At 45.1% G+C, this 14,964-nt stretch overlaps 1 protein-coding gene across 2 annotated transcripts in view; it reads right to left on the bottom strand.

Moving 5' to 3' along the window:
- Positions 1 to 64: 64 nt before the first annotated feature.
- The window catches only part of TMEM184B (transmembrane protein 184B), a 30,261-nt gene continuing 15,361 nt past the window's right edge, over positions 65 to 14,964 (bottom strand). Inside the window, exons 4-10 of one of the 2 annotated variants that reach the window (XM_036400588.2) lie at positions 11,746 to 11,836; positions 11,140 to 11,215; positions 7,896 to 7,987; positions 7,439 to 7,608; positions 5,297 to 5,491; positions 4,401 to 4,424; positions 65 to 3,363 (exon numbers count right to left, since the gene is read on the bottom strand). In XM_036400588.2, coding sequence (XP_036256481.1) covers positions 3,122 to 3,363; positions 4,401 to 4,424; positions 5,297 to 5,491; positions 7,439 to 7,608; positions 7,896 to 7,987; positions 11,140 to 11,215; positions 11,746 to 11,836 — 890 coding nt within the window. In that variant the 3' untranslated portion in view covers positions 65 to 3,121. The remainder of the gene's footprint in view (positions 3,364 to 4,400; positions 4,425 to 5,296; positions 5,492 to 7,438; positions 7,609 to 7,895; positions 7,988 to 11,139; positions 11,216 to 11,745; positions 11,837 to 14,964) is intronic. The other variant, XM_036400589.2, reaches the window with a different exon arrangement.

The following is a 14,964-nucleotide window of genomic DNA, read 5'->3' as shown; positions in this document are numbered from 1 at the left end:
TCCCTGCAACGAGGAAAAACTCAGAAAAGTCACACAAGACAGCACCACACAGAGGCAGCTTAAGTACAATCTATATTATCTCTATATTTTTTATTTGTCATCATATTTGCTCATTTCTGCAGAGTATAACGTCACAAAGACCAAAATAGAGAGCGGCTTGTCGCTGAGCTCACATCAGTTAAACACGATAGGTACAAAACTAGGTGACTCTGTCTTATTTATCATACTTTTTTCAGTCATTTATATACAAAGAACTACTCTATATGGAAAAATAATAAACAAATCCCATGGGTATGTTACATAGTAAACAAAAAAGGAAGGAAGAAAGAAGGAGAGCGAAAGCAGGTGAGGGAGAGCAGCTCCAAGGGTCTACTCCTGGAACTGGCACATTTCCTGGGTCCTGGGCTACCATGAGCAGACCAACGAGACCATGGATGCCTTGGCCTTCTTGGTCTCAAGCTCCGGATCTCATATTTGTTCCTCCAACACAAAGTGGCTTCAGAGCCAGTGCGTGCTCTGGCACTTGCTGGTCATGAGGAAGAGCAGGAAGCTCAGTGCTGGATGATTTTGTGTGGTGTTAAAAAACATTATATATATATATATATAAAATTATAAAGTAGGGCAGCTGGCTTGTTGGGTACTAGCTCACCAGGCTCCTCCAAAGGCAGCTGGTGCAAAAGTTATACTTGAAACCATTACACACAGGATGCTTTGAGAATATCCAGATCCTCTGCACAGTGCATATATATATATACACATATATATATGTATGCAGGAGACATTTCAAATTAAGTTCTAAGACGTGCTTCTCTAAGCCTGGACCACCTTCATGCTCAATGTGGCAATCACACAGATTTCAGCCAGCCAAATGCAACAAAGACTGGGGGCAGTCACCAAGTGATACTAGGACATCATCAAGGCCTGCAAATGCAGAGAAAGGGGAGGATGGGAACATGTCCCATGCCCCACTTTCCTAAGAGAGAGTAACATGAGTATCTCGCATTAAAGGAATATTATTCAAATCCATAGAAAACAGAAACAAAATCTGTTCAACCTTCAGCCCTGGCTTCCAGGCGCCTTATGCATGAGGAAATTTTACACCAAGCCCACACAAAGCCTGGCAGAGTGTGTTTGCATGTCTAATTAAGCAGTTACAAATTTAGGAAAATTAGTAACCAACAGCATGGCATTGCAGGATGTGTGTGAATGGGGAAATGCAGCAGCAGAGAAGCTGCTGGATCCACTGACCCTGCCTCCAGTTCCCTCAACAGTTCTGTTGATCTCACCTGCTTCACCATCCCTCAGAAACATCACTACAGGAGGAGGCACTATCCTTAAGCTTTTCCCTATCTCATCCTCACAGCAGGGAGCAAACCTGCCTCTGTCTTCAAGCCCTTTTACCCAGCTTGGGCAGAGGTGCTGAATAAATGAGATGCTCTTCACTCACTGTTGCTTCTGAAACACTCAATGAACAAGCAGATGGATTAGGAAACAAATGGAAAGGTAAACTCCAGGCAGCAAACCAGACTCCAGTTCTCCTAGCAGGACAGCAAGGAGCAATCCAGAATCACACAGGTCTGCTCTCAGCAGGGGAGGCATAAAGCAGGAGAGGAACAGAGAAACTACAGCTGAACACAGCAGCTTGTTCCAATCTCTCAATTCTGCTTCCTGCTTGCAAGTAGGAGCATCTGAACTGCAGCACTTGAGTGTGCTGCCTACTTTTCTCCTAGATAATTTTAAGCAAGCAAGAGGCATTTCCTGGTCCCTGGATAGATCTACAAAGGGATCACTTTTGTTTTGGCTCCACTAAGTACTCATGGGTTCATCCAAAACCCAACAGAAGCAAGGGGAAGCTTCTCCACTTCCATGGATGCTGGCTCCACCCTTGATAGCACTGCCGGTGCAGCAGAGCCTGTGAAATGTGCAGCAGCAGCAGCAAGTTGCTGCCTGAGAAAATAAAAGAGACAAATTCGACCAGCCAGGTCATGTCAGGTTTCAAGTCTGCTCCAGTCTGCCCCAGAAGAGCTACAGAGATAAAAAACAAAGGAGTATGCAACATTCCTTCCTGAATATTCCAGCCTAAGGGTGAAACCTGTGTAGCTCAGGGGAAGTCAGTGATGATGAGCATGGGGAGAGCTACCTGTGAGAGACCAGGACCTGCTCTGGCACCTCCCTCTAACAGGGGCAGATGTGATGCTAGGGGACAGGAAACAAGAAGAAAAACTGGTTTTGTGTTTACATATCTTCCCTTCCCAAAGAGGGGTGAAGGGGCCAGAGCTCTACAAACTTCACCATTTATCATAGCCAGTCCTCAGTCTTGTTAGTAGGAGAAAGATGCTCCAGGGAGGCTTCCTGCCACAGGAACGCCAGGGAGATGGGAAGCTTGGACACCTGGTGATTAAAAAACTCCACCCTTGTGAAAATATAATTCCATCCCCACTGAGCTTTAACAAGCTTTTATAGCAACTTGGGACGCAGGGAGCCAAGGAACATGCAGAAAGCCCTGTCCTTTTCCCCTTCACTCCCTCAAGTGACTCCAGGACTCATAACCAGGTGCTCAGAAGGGTGGGGACAGATGTTCCTTACTTAGCACGCAGGGCAATGGCTATTTAGAAAGACCAGTCTCTGGTGTGGTCCTCAGGAACACTTATGGCTGCATCCCCATCCTATTTCCCAAGGATCACAGAGATGTTAATACCAGTGAGCTGGGGAGAAAACTGTGCCTACATCAACCATTCAGGAAAAGAAATAGAAAGCAGTCAGGTTGTCCTGTCAGAAAAAAACCAAAAACATTTTTGGCTACAACTCCAGGCTCTGGTCAGTCACACTCCACACCAAGCTGGGCAGGTGTGGGAAGCCAGAGCCCCAGACCCTGGAGTTTTGCTTGAATCAATTCAATTTGATTGCTGCCATTGGAATGGGCTCAAGCATGGAGTCCTGGCCATTCTGCGACCTCCGCATTGCTCATTGTGTCCGTACCCACAAAAGCTAATGGGAAGTGCCCACTTCTGCAATTTTTACTCTCTAGGAAGTGATATGACTTGTGTGTTTCTCCATTAATAAATTATTAAGAAAAAAACAAAAAAAGGAAAATGACAGCCTGTGCTGGCAGTTTCCCCCCCTAGAATTCATCATCGGAGCTCAGCAAGAGGGTCTTCTCGTTGTCACGGGCGCCGGAGCAGCTGTGGGAGCGCGAGATCACGTGGCTGCCGTTGCGCCAGGGGGGACCGTGCTCCAGTGTCGACTGCTGCGTGTACTGCTGATAGGCTGGAGAGAAGTTGTGGATCGCATCTTGGACAATGTCATGGGGATTCATGGTCTCCTTGAGGCTGCTGGAGATGCTCTTCATGGGAGCACAGCGACCTGTTTGGATAAGACAGGAAGGGACAAGTAAAGAACACTGCTGCCTTCCCCACACCCTTAATATGAAGGTAAGGAGAACAGGGAACATGCAGTCCTAGATCCCGCAAAAGGTGTGTTACAGACTTCCTTAAGCAGCTGCTGAGGAAATGCCACACAAGTAGTGTTGAGTTTTACCAGTGGTGCTCCTAAACCCAGACACCGTTAGTCAAGTGAATCCACCACAGCACCAAAGGGGGGACATACCATGAGAACGGGACATACCCACAGTGACAACCTCCACTACACACTATTGGTGCTGGCCTGAGTGTGCAATGAACACAGTCAGGTAGGAGGTGCTCCTCTAAACACTTTCAGAAGACAAAAACTAAGTAAATTCTAAAGATATAGGAGAAATGGCATTTGCCATTCCACTCACTGCAAATTAAGACTGCTAGGTGGTATCAAAGTGCCCATGGGAAAGAGATCATACAAGTAAAAAGCAGCACAAAGTAATGAAAAGAGGGAAACAGGCAGTACTAGAGGCAGAACTACCCCATGTGTCATGATGATACCATGAAGAACGCAGCAGATGGAGAATGTACCACCCAAGTGCTAAGCACAGAGGGAAGCGGTGTCTCCTAGGAGCTGCCATGTCTCATGGCTACTAGGTTCCATTTCCAGTGTGGGCTTCTGGCTCTGCTCAGTTCTGGGGATGAGCTCCCTAGAGAACCCAAGTATGCTGATCATCTGTGGCAATTATAAAGTGAAGGGAGGCTGGGGTGAGAGCAGCTCCTTTGAGAGCCTGCACAACTCTTCAGAGAGAAATTACCAGAGCTCTGACACAAATGCTCTAAAGCTCTGCGTTAATGCCCACGCTGCTGTTTTACTACTTGTAATCCAGACAACCCTAAAGCAGCTGTGTGAGGCACTGGAGTCACAGACTTGCAAGGAAAGGGAACAAGGGGCAGGGCAGGTTGTAGGCAGGCTAGGAATCAGGAGAGAACAGCATCCCAGTTAAAAACCAACTGAGACAAACACACAAAGCATGCTGTACCTACCGTATGGCCCATATGATGGAACAGCTGCATCAGGGACCAGTGGCCAAAGCAAGGGAGAGATAAAAGGAAGAGGAAAGACAGAGACAGAGAAAGAGGAAATAACAAGAACTGAACAAGGCCCACCTGCAGAAACATTCCCCACTGTACTGACCTGTAGTTTACCCTTGCATCACCCACAGATCTCATCTCCCCCCACTGCAACCACTGTTCCTCCAAAACCTCTGGAGCTGGCTGGGATGGAGGGGTCCCTTACATAGACACTGCCCAAGGGCTGCTGTGTTCCAGCACCTCAGCACAGATCTCCTCCAGAAGGAAGGAAGCCCTTTATTTGGAAAACACTGGACAGACTAGGCACAAAACCCCCTTTTCCCAGAGATAACATCCATCTTCCCCAAAATAAGAATTTTCCTTATACCAGCCCAGCCCTCACAAAGTCATTACAGGAAGATCCTCCTCCTCCGTGACAAACATATTGCCAAAGCACAGCCTCATCTTCCCAAGCCAGATTCAAAACAGAGCCTGTTTTAGGCCCTGTCCCTCCTGCCTTCAGTCTGTTACACAATCTGGAGCAATGGAGTTCCCCTTTGGGGAGATAGGAAGAAGGACAAACCCATTCTACCGAAACAATGCAACATCTTACAGCCCTCAGGTCTGCAACAAGTTGTCGTGGGTGGCATACTGGGGAACTGAAAAGGGAACAGTGCAATTCAGTCAAGGTTTCTGCCCTGAAGAGCTGTTGCACAATAAATCTGTTCAGACACCACACAGGAGGGGATGTGGTGTTTTCCAAGCTATCAGGTTGGGAGTCATATCAGTGTGCTGGCTGCCTGAGGGACCAGCCTCCACCCAGTCTCACTACCAAAGAGACAAGCCATATGCACTGGCATGCTTCCTACCTTGGGCATCAATCCTCTTGTCCACATACACCTTGTATGTGAAGGCGTGGCGCAGGGCAATGGCTGCAAAGAACATCTCCACACAAATGATGAAGTCTTGATAGCCAGCAGCTACTGTGCCTTCACCCACAGACACATTAGCAGAGTGGATTTTGGGGATGGCACCACACTTTTCCAAGATGGCCAAGAGCATCCCTAAACAAAGTAATAAGTTCACGTAAATGTGCAGAAAACATGGTCTCACAGTAACTGCAAAGAATGGAAATTTATCCAGCTGTTTGTGCTGTGTATCCTAGACACAAACCCACCCACCACAGGAGCTACAAACAGAGTGGGCTACAAACACGCACCTCTGGTCACTTATACAACAGAGAAAGGAAGAATAAAATGAGACAAATACATTTAGGCAAAGACTGTTCAAACACCGATCCTCTTCTATCCTCAACTGACACAAACTGTGGAACTAACTGCTGTAGGACTTGATTAAGTCCAAAAGGGTAAGAGGAGTCAGATATTTTTGTAAGCAATCCTGTGATCTCAGTGTTGTCCCAAAATAGGTTCTTTCACACAGTGTGCAAGAGGCCAATCCACACAAAGAGTCAAGGTATTTGGCTTATTTACTTATTTAGTTCTGCACAGAAAGGGGTGCTGGCTGGCAAATCCACAAAGCCAGCATGATGACTACCAAAGCTTTTTGCTATTTATACATTTTACCAAACAAAGCCACTCATATTCCTTGGCTAAAAGTTACCTAATTCTCTTTTTAATTAGTATTCTGTCTTCTATTGGTTAATGGGCCTCTCCCTGCTCATGCTAATTAGTCTGCGTGCTCAGTGTCTCTCCTTTTGAGCTGGTGGTTTCCTGGGTCAGTGGCCATGATCTCCCCCTGCCAGAATTACCTTTTACTCTGTAGGAGCTGATTCAGCACAGCTGCTGAGCCATCTTTATTAATTTCTTCCTTACCTTGGGGGTTCTGCCAAATGTCTTTGTGGCTTGTAAATTCTGCATTCTTCGTGTCCACTATCTGTGGTACATCCCCCTTCCCAAGCTTTGTTAACCTCCCCTGAGGTCACTGAAGAACGTTGATCCCTAAACCTTAACAAGGCAGTTCTACTGTCAAGTAATTTGTCTTTCTAACACCTGGACATCACTTGGAGCTTGTTTGTTAGCTCCTGTTCCACAGATTAAACCTCTTGTTGATTAGACTTGAAAGCATATAAAGATTAAACACCAAAGAACATAGTTTCTTAAGAAAATTTTGACATATTCCACATTTTTCAACATCAGCACTTGCACTAGCTAGAACAAAAACTGAAGTAACAGAACTTTTCATTTAAGCATATTAGTGTTTTTGACACACCACTGTAAAAAAGAGGTTTCTCCCTGTCCACAGCTTAGTGGCTGAAGAATTTCAGAGAAATGTGTGTGACCAGATGCTTCAAGATGATAAACCAGACAGCTTATTAGTTTGTCTGTAAACAGGGAGGATGGGCTATACTCCAACAGCCTGAATTCCACCTAAGTTCCTACTCAATTAGTCTTTGAAGTGCAACTCAGTAAACCTAAGTAGGGCATTGAACAGGGAAATGCTTAGAGCCAATTAGTCAGAAGCACTAAGCTTAGGTGGAATTTTGACTTTCCGATGGTGCCTCTGCTTCATGTGTAAGAATTCTGAGTGTCCTTCTCCCAGCAGTGGTTCTGTGGCAGTACACACTGCATCCAACCAGCTTGCTCCTTCACATATACCACAGACATACCATTAAAATTTTATTTTTAGAGCACTAAAAAAGCACTAAAACTTTTTAGATGTGTCACTTTAATCAATAAAATGGCAGCATGCAGATAAAATGTTGGCAGCTTGTGCTTTATGATTGTTTCAGGAATGCAGAGAACTCTTCACCCTATCAGTTGATTTTGCCAAATATAAGTTCTTGTGCACACACACAGGGATTCAGGAGCATATAAACAAAAATTAAACCGTGCAAAACAGCTTTCCCAGAGAAAAGCAATGAATGACTATAAACCAAATGGAATACAAGAAGACATTTTGTCTATTAATCAACATCTGCTCTATCAACTCTTGTGTCTGAGCCCCTGCAGAGAGCTCTTTATGCCTAGCAAGGGAAGGGAAAAACAGCTCACCTTGCCAGAAGGACAGGAAGATGACAGATTTCACCATGAAGAACTTGAGGACTGGGCTGTAGGGACTGAGCAGCTCACGTGTGGCAAAGTAGAAAAGGAAGAGGGCATACAGTGCCAGGCTGACAGAGATGTTGTAGATGATCGTCACATAGAGGTAGCCACTGGTTACACTGAAAAGAGAAGATATATATGAATGCCTGAAACTTCAGCATGTTTTCCCCTTGCCACTGTCAATGGAAAGTTCCAAGAGTCCATTTCCTTCCTGCCTCCCTGTCCCATTTCCACCCCTAAACCAAGGTAGAAGAAACATGAAGCTAATAGAGATCTACCTCTGCCTTCTTTTCTCATGCACATCAACCCATGTACTCCCATCTTTTCCCCGCACACACAGAGACAATAAGCAAAGCCAGACAGAGAAAGGGCAGCCAAATCTTGAATGCTAAATAAATACACTTACTCAAAGTCACCATCCTGGTACTTGCCGAAGGCCTGAAGGATGACTGTGCTGATGGCCATGAGGGGCTTCACCACACAGAACTGCAGGGTAGCCTACAGGAATGAGAGGGGAGCAATGAGAAGTCAGGTGGTACAAGAGGACAAGCTGCCAACAGCATCACAATGGAGTATCCACTGGGACCACTCAGCAAGGCAGCGCAATCCAGCCCCAACAAGATGTCTGACCTTGCCACTTGCTAATTGATTGTGTTTGAGGATGCAGCACCCAAGAGGAGATGAAGGAGTTTCAGAAGATGTACATGTGCTATCTACTTGTCCAGAACAGGAAGAAAAACCTCTCTGTACGGGTTGTTCCTAGAAGCTGTCAGCCCCACTCTTCCAGAGCTGCTTTTCACAGGCTGTGCTGCAGCACATTTATGCACTGTAACAGTACAAAAAGCAAAAAATCTCACACTGTGCTATGGCACAGACACAGCAATTTTAACATACTGGGATGAGACATACTGGGGAAGGAAAGCAAACTCCAGTCTATAGCTGTCACAAAGTTAGGCAAGAAAGTCCCCTGGATCAGAGGGGAACCCCGCTGTTTGAGGAGGAACTTTTGACAACTGCCACACTATTCAGGCATTTTGTAAACACAGCAATGTGTGTTGCCACACACAAGTTAAGAGCTATTCTGTTGTCATCCACATGACCTTTACTGAATCTCCCCAAAGATTCCATGGCACTTGGGATCAGCTCTATCCGTTCTGCCCGTATAAACTACTGCTCCTATTGGGACTGAGTGTTCTCTCAAAGCCACCGCATTCCTCAACTTTCTGCAGATGTTGAACTTCAAAGTCCTAAAAAAAGGAAAGACTTATGGGCCTAAAAATGTCTCCCTGAAGAGATGTGACCTGTGTCTCCCTGAAGGAGGCTACAAGAGCCTGGGTAGGTGCTGACCTGTGTGCCTGTGGGGAGGGCTATGTATGGAAAGAAGGTAAAACCAAACAGTAATAATTGCTTTGGATACGATGCAATTTGTTAGTGGTCATAAGACTTCAAGGAGATTAAAAACCCCAGCACATGCCAGTTAGTGAGTCACTTTAAATATGTGAACTGGAAAAGGTCAAGCTAATTGGTAAACAACTCCATCCTCTGAGCTTCCTCTCCTCCTGATCTGGGGACATTTTAACCATTTCTCTGCAATCCAAACCACCACGTACTATTTTTAGCTGCTTCCCTAGAAGATGCTGTAGCATACGGGAAGCACATGGATGGTGTGTGATCCATGTGTGAGGGTCACCAGACAGAGGCCCAGCAAAGAATCTTGATCAAGACATCTTTAAGGAAACAAGCTTTTTCTATTTCACACCACAGACACCAGCACACCACCTCACAGCTGAAGGTCCACAGGCAACACAGGCAGACTGACTGACCCACAACAGGGACCTGACTGAGAAAAACTGAGAGGGGACAGTGTGAAGGTGGTAAGAAAAAAAATTTATAACACACAGATTCCTTCAGGATGAAAGGGACCAGAAAGAGCAGAAAATGGGCAGGTAGTGATGGGAGGCAAAAGAAGTGCTGGAGATACTGAGAACAGGGCTAAAAAGGGCAAGGTGTTCCTTTCAGTACATTTCTCTTCCAGATCATCACTATGGTGGATACTACACGGGTCAGCACTGACATTTGTTCTGCTGCCCTTTCACACTAGCCTTCCCAGGAATCTACCTTGAAAAGTCTTCCCCAAAAATCCTGAAAGTCTAGAAGTACCAGAAAGTGAACCTTGACATCAATAATTTCTCACCAAGACAATATTTAAGTTCAAGCCAAGAAGGATGGAAGTATTTAGGCATCTCTTTTCAATACACCTCCCTCACAGCATCCACAGCAGACTTAGCAGTTAGCAAAGGGCAGGCATGAGTTGAAAAATTGCTGTGAGATACCAGCAAAAGGAAAGCAAAGTATCTACCAAAGACAGAGTTACCAAAAGAGCTGGGATTTGGGGAGGCCAGCAGAAAAAACACATCTTCCCCATACCCCAAGGTGTGCTTCTAGTCTTCACTGTTGTGAACAAACTTTCCAAACACAGACATGTGCAACCCAGGTAGTGACTGCAAGAGGCTGTGGGATGTGAGAAGCAAGAAGTCGAAGGGAAATTATTTCACCAGCATTCATTCACTTTCATGGGTGCTACATCTGCTTACAATATATTTAAAAAGTAAAAATTAACATTAGTAGCAATAAGAATAGGTAATGCAGCGAATCAACCAAAGGATGTCCAGATGAAACATGTGAGAAACAGCTGAAGTAACATACTGGGTTCAGACCAGAAAAGAAATTAAGAAGCAAGAAAACAGAAAAGCTGTAAGGACAAAACATGGGGCAGGGACAAATAGAGCACATAAGCAAAAGAAGCAGTCCTTTGAAAATGGCCACTTGTGCAGCACAGCTTAACACTGGATATTAACATGAGGCTGCACTGTACTTTTGATGTTCCTGCATATTGCTAAAACACAGAAGATGGGCCATGTTGTTCAGGAGAAGCCAGGGCAAATATCTAGACCTGCTGACTGAAATTACAATGACCTGAGCCCTTTCAAAGAACCAGACCTGCTTCACACTGCCTCCTTCTGTGCTCATTTCAGCAAGTGAGCAAAGCCTTGAAATTCACCTGCTGTTTCATGACAGCCAGAGGTGACTGACCTGCAATGAGCAGACAAGGGCTGTATAGAGGTTTAGGCCTCCCCCATCCACCCGCCCTCGACATACCCAGTTCAGCACAGACAGACACACATGGTGAGCAATACTTGGTTCCGCCTACAAACCAATGTGTCATGCTCAACCTCCACCCCTCCTCAGCTCCAAACCACAACAGCAGCACTGGGAATTCAGGAGGCTGTTACACAACTGTGGGGTGTCTGCGACACAACACAGACATCAATTTCTTGGAATTGGGACCTCTGTAACCCAGAAATTAAGAGAGTTTCTTCCTAGGATTAACATCAGTTCCAGGAGATAACTTGTGTCTTAAACTAAGGCCTTCCTGGTGTGGGGTTGAGTAGAAAATGTTAAAATCATTCTTAACATATTTAAATAATTCTTAACACCAAACCAACCCTGAAACACCTCCTCTTCTCAGCAGTCTGCAGGCCTCTCAAAATGCTATTAGAGCCCCGATCAAAGATCTCAGAAATTCAGCAGCAAAAGGCACCACTGCCACCCCCACACACTTAATTTCTGCAGAATGTTCCAGCCCATACCTGTTTGCAGAATCTCAGGAATCCAATTGAATATGTCTTTCCCCACAGGCAGCAAGTCCCGTACACACAGCTGGACCTGAAAGAACCAACACAAGATGACAGAGTTCACAAGCAAGATTTGGGCAAGAGTGCAAGATTCCTACCCTCTTTATCCACCTCTCTGTAGCCAAGTTGCAGGACTGGTGCTTTCTCCAACAATGACTGCAGTTATGGCCGTACCGTCTTCTAGAGACGTGTCTAAAACAACATCCTGACTATACACAGCAATTTTTTTTTCCTGTCACTGAATAGCATGGGGAGAAATATAGATCCTAGAGGAGACACACAATCAACTGAAGACAGAAAAGATTCAAAGGAAGAGAAGGGAGTAGGAAAATAAACAAAGGACAGGCAGGTGTCCAGAAAAACTGTGAATCAGTCCAGCTTGCCTAAGAGGATGTGATCAGCCTGATCCGTCTCAGAGCAAGGTAAAATCATCATCATCCATGCTGCCCAGTTCCAGCAGACACTTGCCACCTGACACAGTTTTTCAGGACAGGGATAGAGAAATAGTAGATGGGCACAGAAGGAGGACAGCGTCATGCTGTAAGCACAATAAATACTCACTCAATTGGTTTCCCTCTGATCTCAGACATGATGGAGCTCTCCCCTCCCAAATACTCATAGCAGAGGCTGAGAAAGTTGTATATTACAAAGGCTGCAAAGACATCAATCACAGTAAAATGACAACCAACTTCAAAACAGGTGCAAGGACCAAAAGCACAGGCAATAGACCAAACATTAGCAGGGACTGCTTATGCAGCACCTTTCTCTTCAAAGCACTCCAGATTTTCACTGCATTTATCATCCTACCTCAGCACTCACAAGACCATCTGAATGGGAGTTTGGCCAAGGTCCCAGGCCAGTTCCATGACTCATGCCAAAAGGGTCACAGAACCATATAAAACTGTGGTCAGTCTCTGTTTTATTTGGCATCTGTAAGATGCCATTCTTTACAGGGTTCCTGTGCATTATTCCAGGACATTACACTGGTACTAAATAATCTGGAAAAGGTATCTCTGATCCATCAGCCACATGTTATCTCCTGTATTTAACCTTTTAGATGATGAACATAGTTTGTCTCTGCCAGGTAACCAGGCTATAGACATAAGAGTTGGAGAAACAAAGAGTTTATAACAATCAGTGAAACTCTGTTTCCATGTCTTGTGGGGACTTTTGCAAAACAGGCTCTGTTCTTCATTTTCTCAAAAAGATAAAATTTCTTGTGTGCTGAATAAAATTCTCCTTAGACCACCTCTTTTCTGCCTTCCCCAGAAACCTGTTACAGATGACAAACAGACTGACCACTAACACTCTGACCCATTTCAGTTCCCCATAACTACAGATGTATCTCCTTTTCATGGGATCCAAACTCACTTAAATGTGCATGAAGTGAACCTGTATACACCCTGTCTGCCACTCTCTTGACTTGTTGTAATTACTGTTGGACCCTCGAAGTTGTCAGATTTTTTAGGGCAAGGACTGTACTTCTGCATTTGACACAGACAGCCCTGGGGCAAAATGACAGACCAGATGACCCTTCTTGCAACATTATATTCTATGATCACCTGTGTCTGGACACTCCCTGGAATGACAACACCCAAATCCTGGTTTTTGCCCCAAATAACTGGGATAGAAACAGCAGTCTCAAGGAACTTTAAAATAAGAACAGGAACTTAATAATGTACAACACTGAGAAGCTGATCTCCCCGAGCAGCCAGTTATTAGACCTGAGGTCAATTTTTCCACATGAATGATCTTCCAAAGTCAGACAAATTCTTCTATAAGCATCTAAACTATGCCCTGGCAAAGAGATACTCCACGGTCCCTAAAACACTTACAGTTTCAAAACATTTACTTGTGGCTTGTAGATGTGTCTAGCTGGCAAGACTGCTATGGCACATAAAAGCCAGTGGTATACATGCTTCTATGTATGTAATTGGGATATTGTCATTCTATCTGTAATCCTTATTATTGAAGGAAATTCACACAGTAATAATTTTGCCAAAGCTTTAATTAGGACACAAAACACCAACCATGGAAAAATTATTTAAATAATTGTGGTAACCCCTTTTGCCTTCAATTTTCCTGCAACTTAGCTGACAGCACCCAGCACCCAGAGAAGAAAAGCTAAGCTTTTCCTATTGTCCTCCAGTGACCCCTGCCCTCTGATGTGGTCATTACAATACCAGCTGCCCATTCCCCAAGCACTAGGGAAAAGATGACATCAGAGGAAGAAAACAAAACAAAACAAGAGGGAGAAATATCTGCCCATTCATCCCCAAAAGAAGTGCTAACTAGCAAAGCTCATCACACCAGCAAAGAACTATTCTCCCTTTCCCATCCACATCCATTAGATGGCATTCACGATACCAACATTAAAAAAACCCCAAACAAACCCTACTTGTATCAGTGTTTCTGACACCCTGGTTGGTATAGAAGCAGTGACATGAAAGAGTAAAACTAGAACAGGCTCCTCCTAACACACACTACAAAATACAGTCCATAAATGGCTTAAGACAGCTTTCAAAATGTACTAGTAGGGTCTTCTTCCTCCATTCCCTAATAGCCCACTTTGCAATGTAAAACCTTTCTAAAATATAAAGAAGGTGGGTGGCAAGAGACAAAAAGGCTGTTTTGAAGCAATCCCCAGAAAAAGTGAGGGAGACAACCTGCTTTCCAAAGGTGTCTTCACCCCCACTTGTAGTTTTCTCACACAGGTCAACCTGCCGAAGTGAACCCTGGAGCACTGGCAGCCTCCTGAGCAGATGTTCAAATGCTTGCAAACTCCCAGGGCAAGAGAGGCAGAGGGACAGTGGCTGTTGCTAGGAGAGCAGCAGGCTTCCTGCTAGACTCATACACACGCACAGGGCGGGGAAAGAAAAAACCCAGACCCCAAATAAAGATGCTTTCTTGCATCATGTGTGTGCATTTGCCATCTGCTGCTGCATCCACAGCATTGTTGCGGACGTGAAGGAAGGCCAGCTGGTCTCTTCAGCTGATTAACTTGATCACGTGGCCAGGGGCAACTCTCTGCATCGCAGATCTCACCAAAACAACTGCACCAACGATTTAGAATTTAATGAGGGTATGGTGAGAAATTGTCCTCAAAAAGTCACTGCTAGAGTGCAGTATCTTCTGCTGAGTGGGGAGAGGCTTCTTACAGGATGAGACCAGGAGGGAAGTTACAATGGCATTTACAGGAAAGTAACCATTTCCCTCACATACAGTGCTAGTGGTATTACATCACTGCAGCAGATAACCAAAACTAAGCAGGCGCTCCTCCTGAACATGGCACCCTCTCTTCTACAGGACTCCAAAGCACTTTACCAGCCCCAGCACATGGCCACTGTGCTACCCTGTGCAAGCACACGAGTGGCCCCAGGATGGGACCAGAAGAATACTCTGCTAACAAGCTGCACCAGGAACACAGGACAAAGCAGTGTCTGGCTGCTAAGTGCTGTTAAAAGAGGCAGGAGCTAAACAATACATCACTTTCTAACACCCAGATACCATCAGATTTTTTGGCTTCACCAAAAGTTTTTACCTTCCTGAAGCAAAGGACCCCAGAAAACCATAAACTTAGTCTCTACAGAATCCTGGAGGGAAGGCTCATACTCAGAGGCCAGTGAGGGAGAGGATCAAGTTGGACAGGGCTTTGAGCAACCTGACCAAGTGAAAGGTGTCCCAGACCGCGGCAAGGGTGCTGCACTAGATGATCTTCAAAGGTCCGCCCTGAGACAAACCATCCTACCATTCTATGATTTTCAGTCACTAAGCAAGCCA

The sequence above is a fragment of the Molothrus ater genome, chromosome 5 (genome assembly GCF_012460135.2).
Source record: "Molothrus ater isolate BHLD 08-10-18 breed brown headed cowbird chromosome 5, BPBGC_Mater_1.1, whole genome shotgun sequence".
Taxonomy (NCBI): Eukaryota; Metazoa; Chordata; class Aves; order Passeriformes; family Icteridae; genus Molothrus; species Molothrus ater.
Note: the sequence above shows the minus strand (reverse complement) of the source record. Positions and strands in the feature narration are given on the sequence as shown.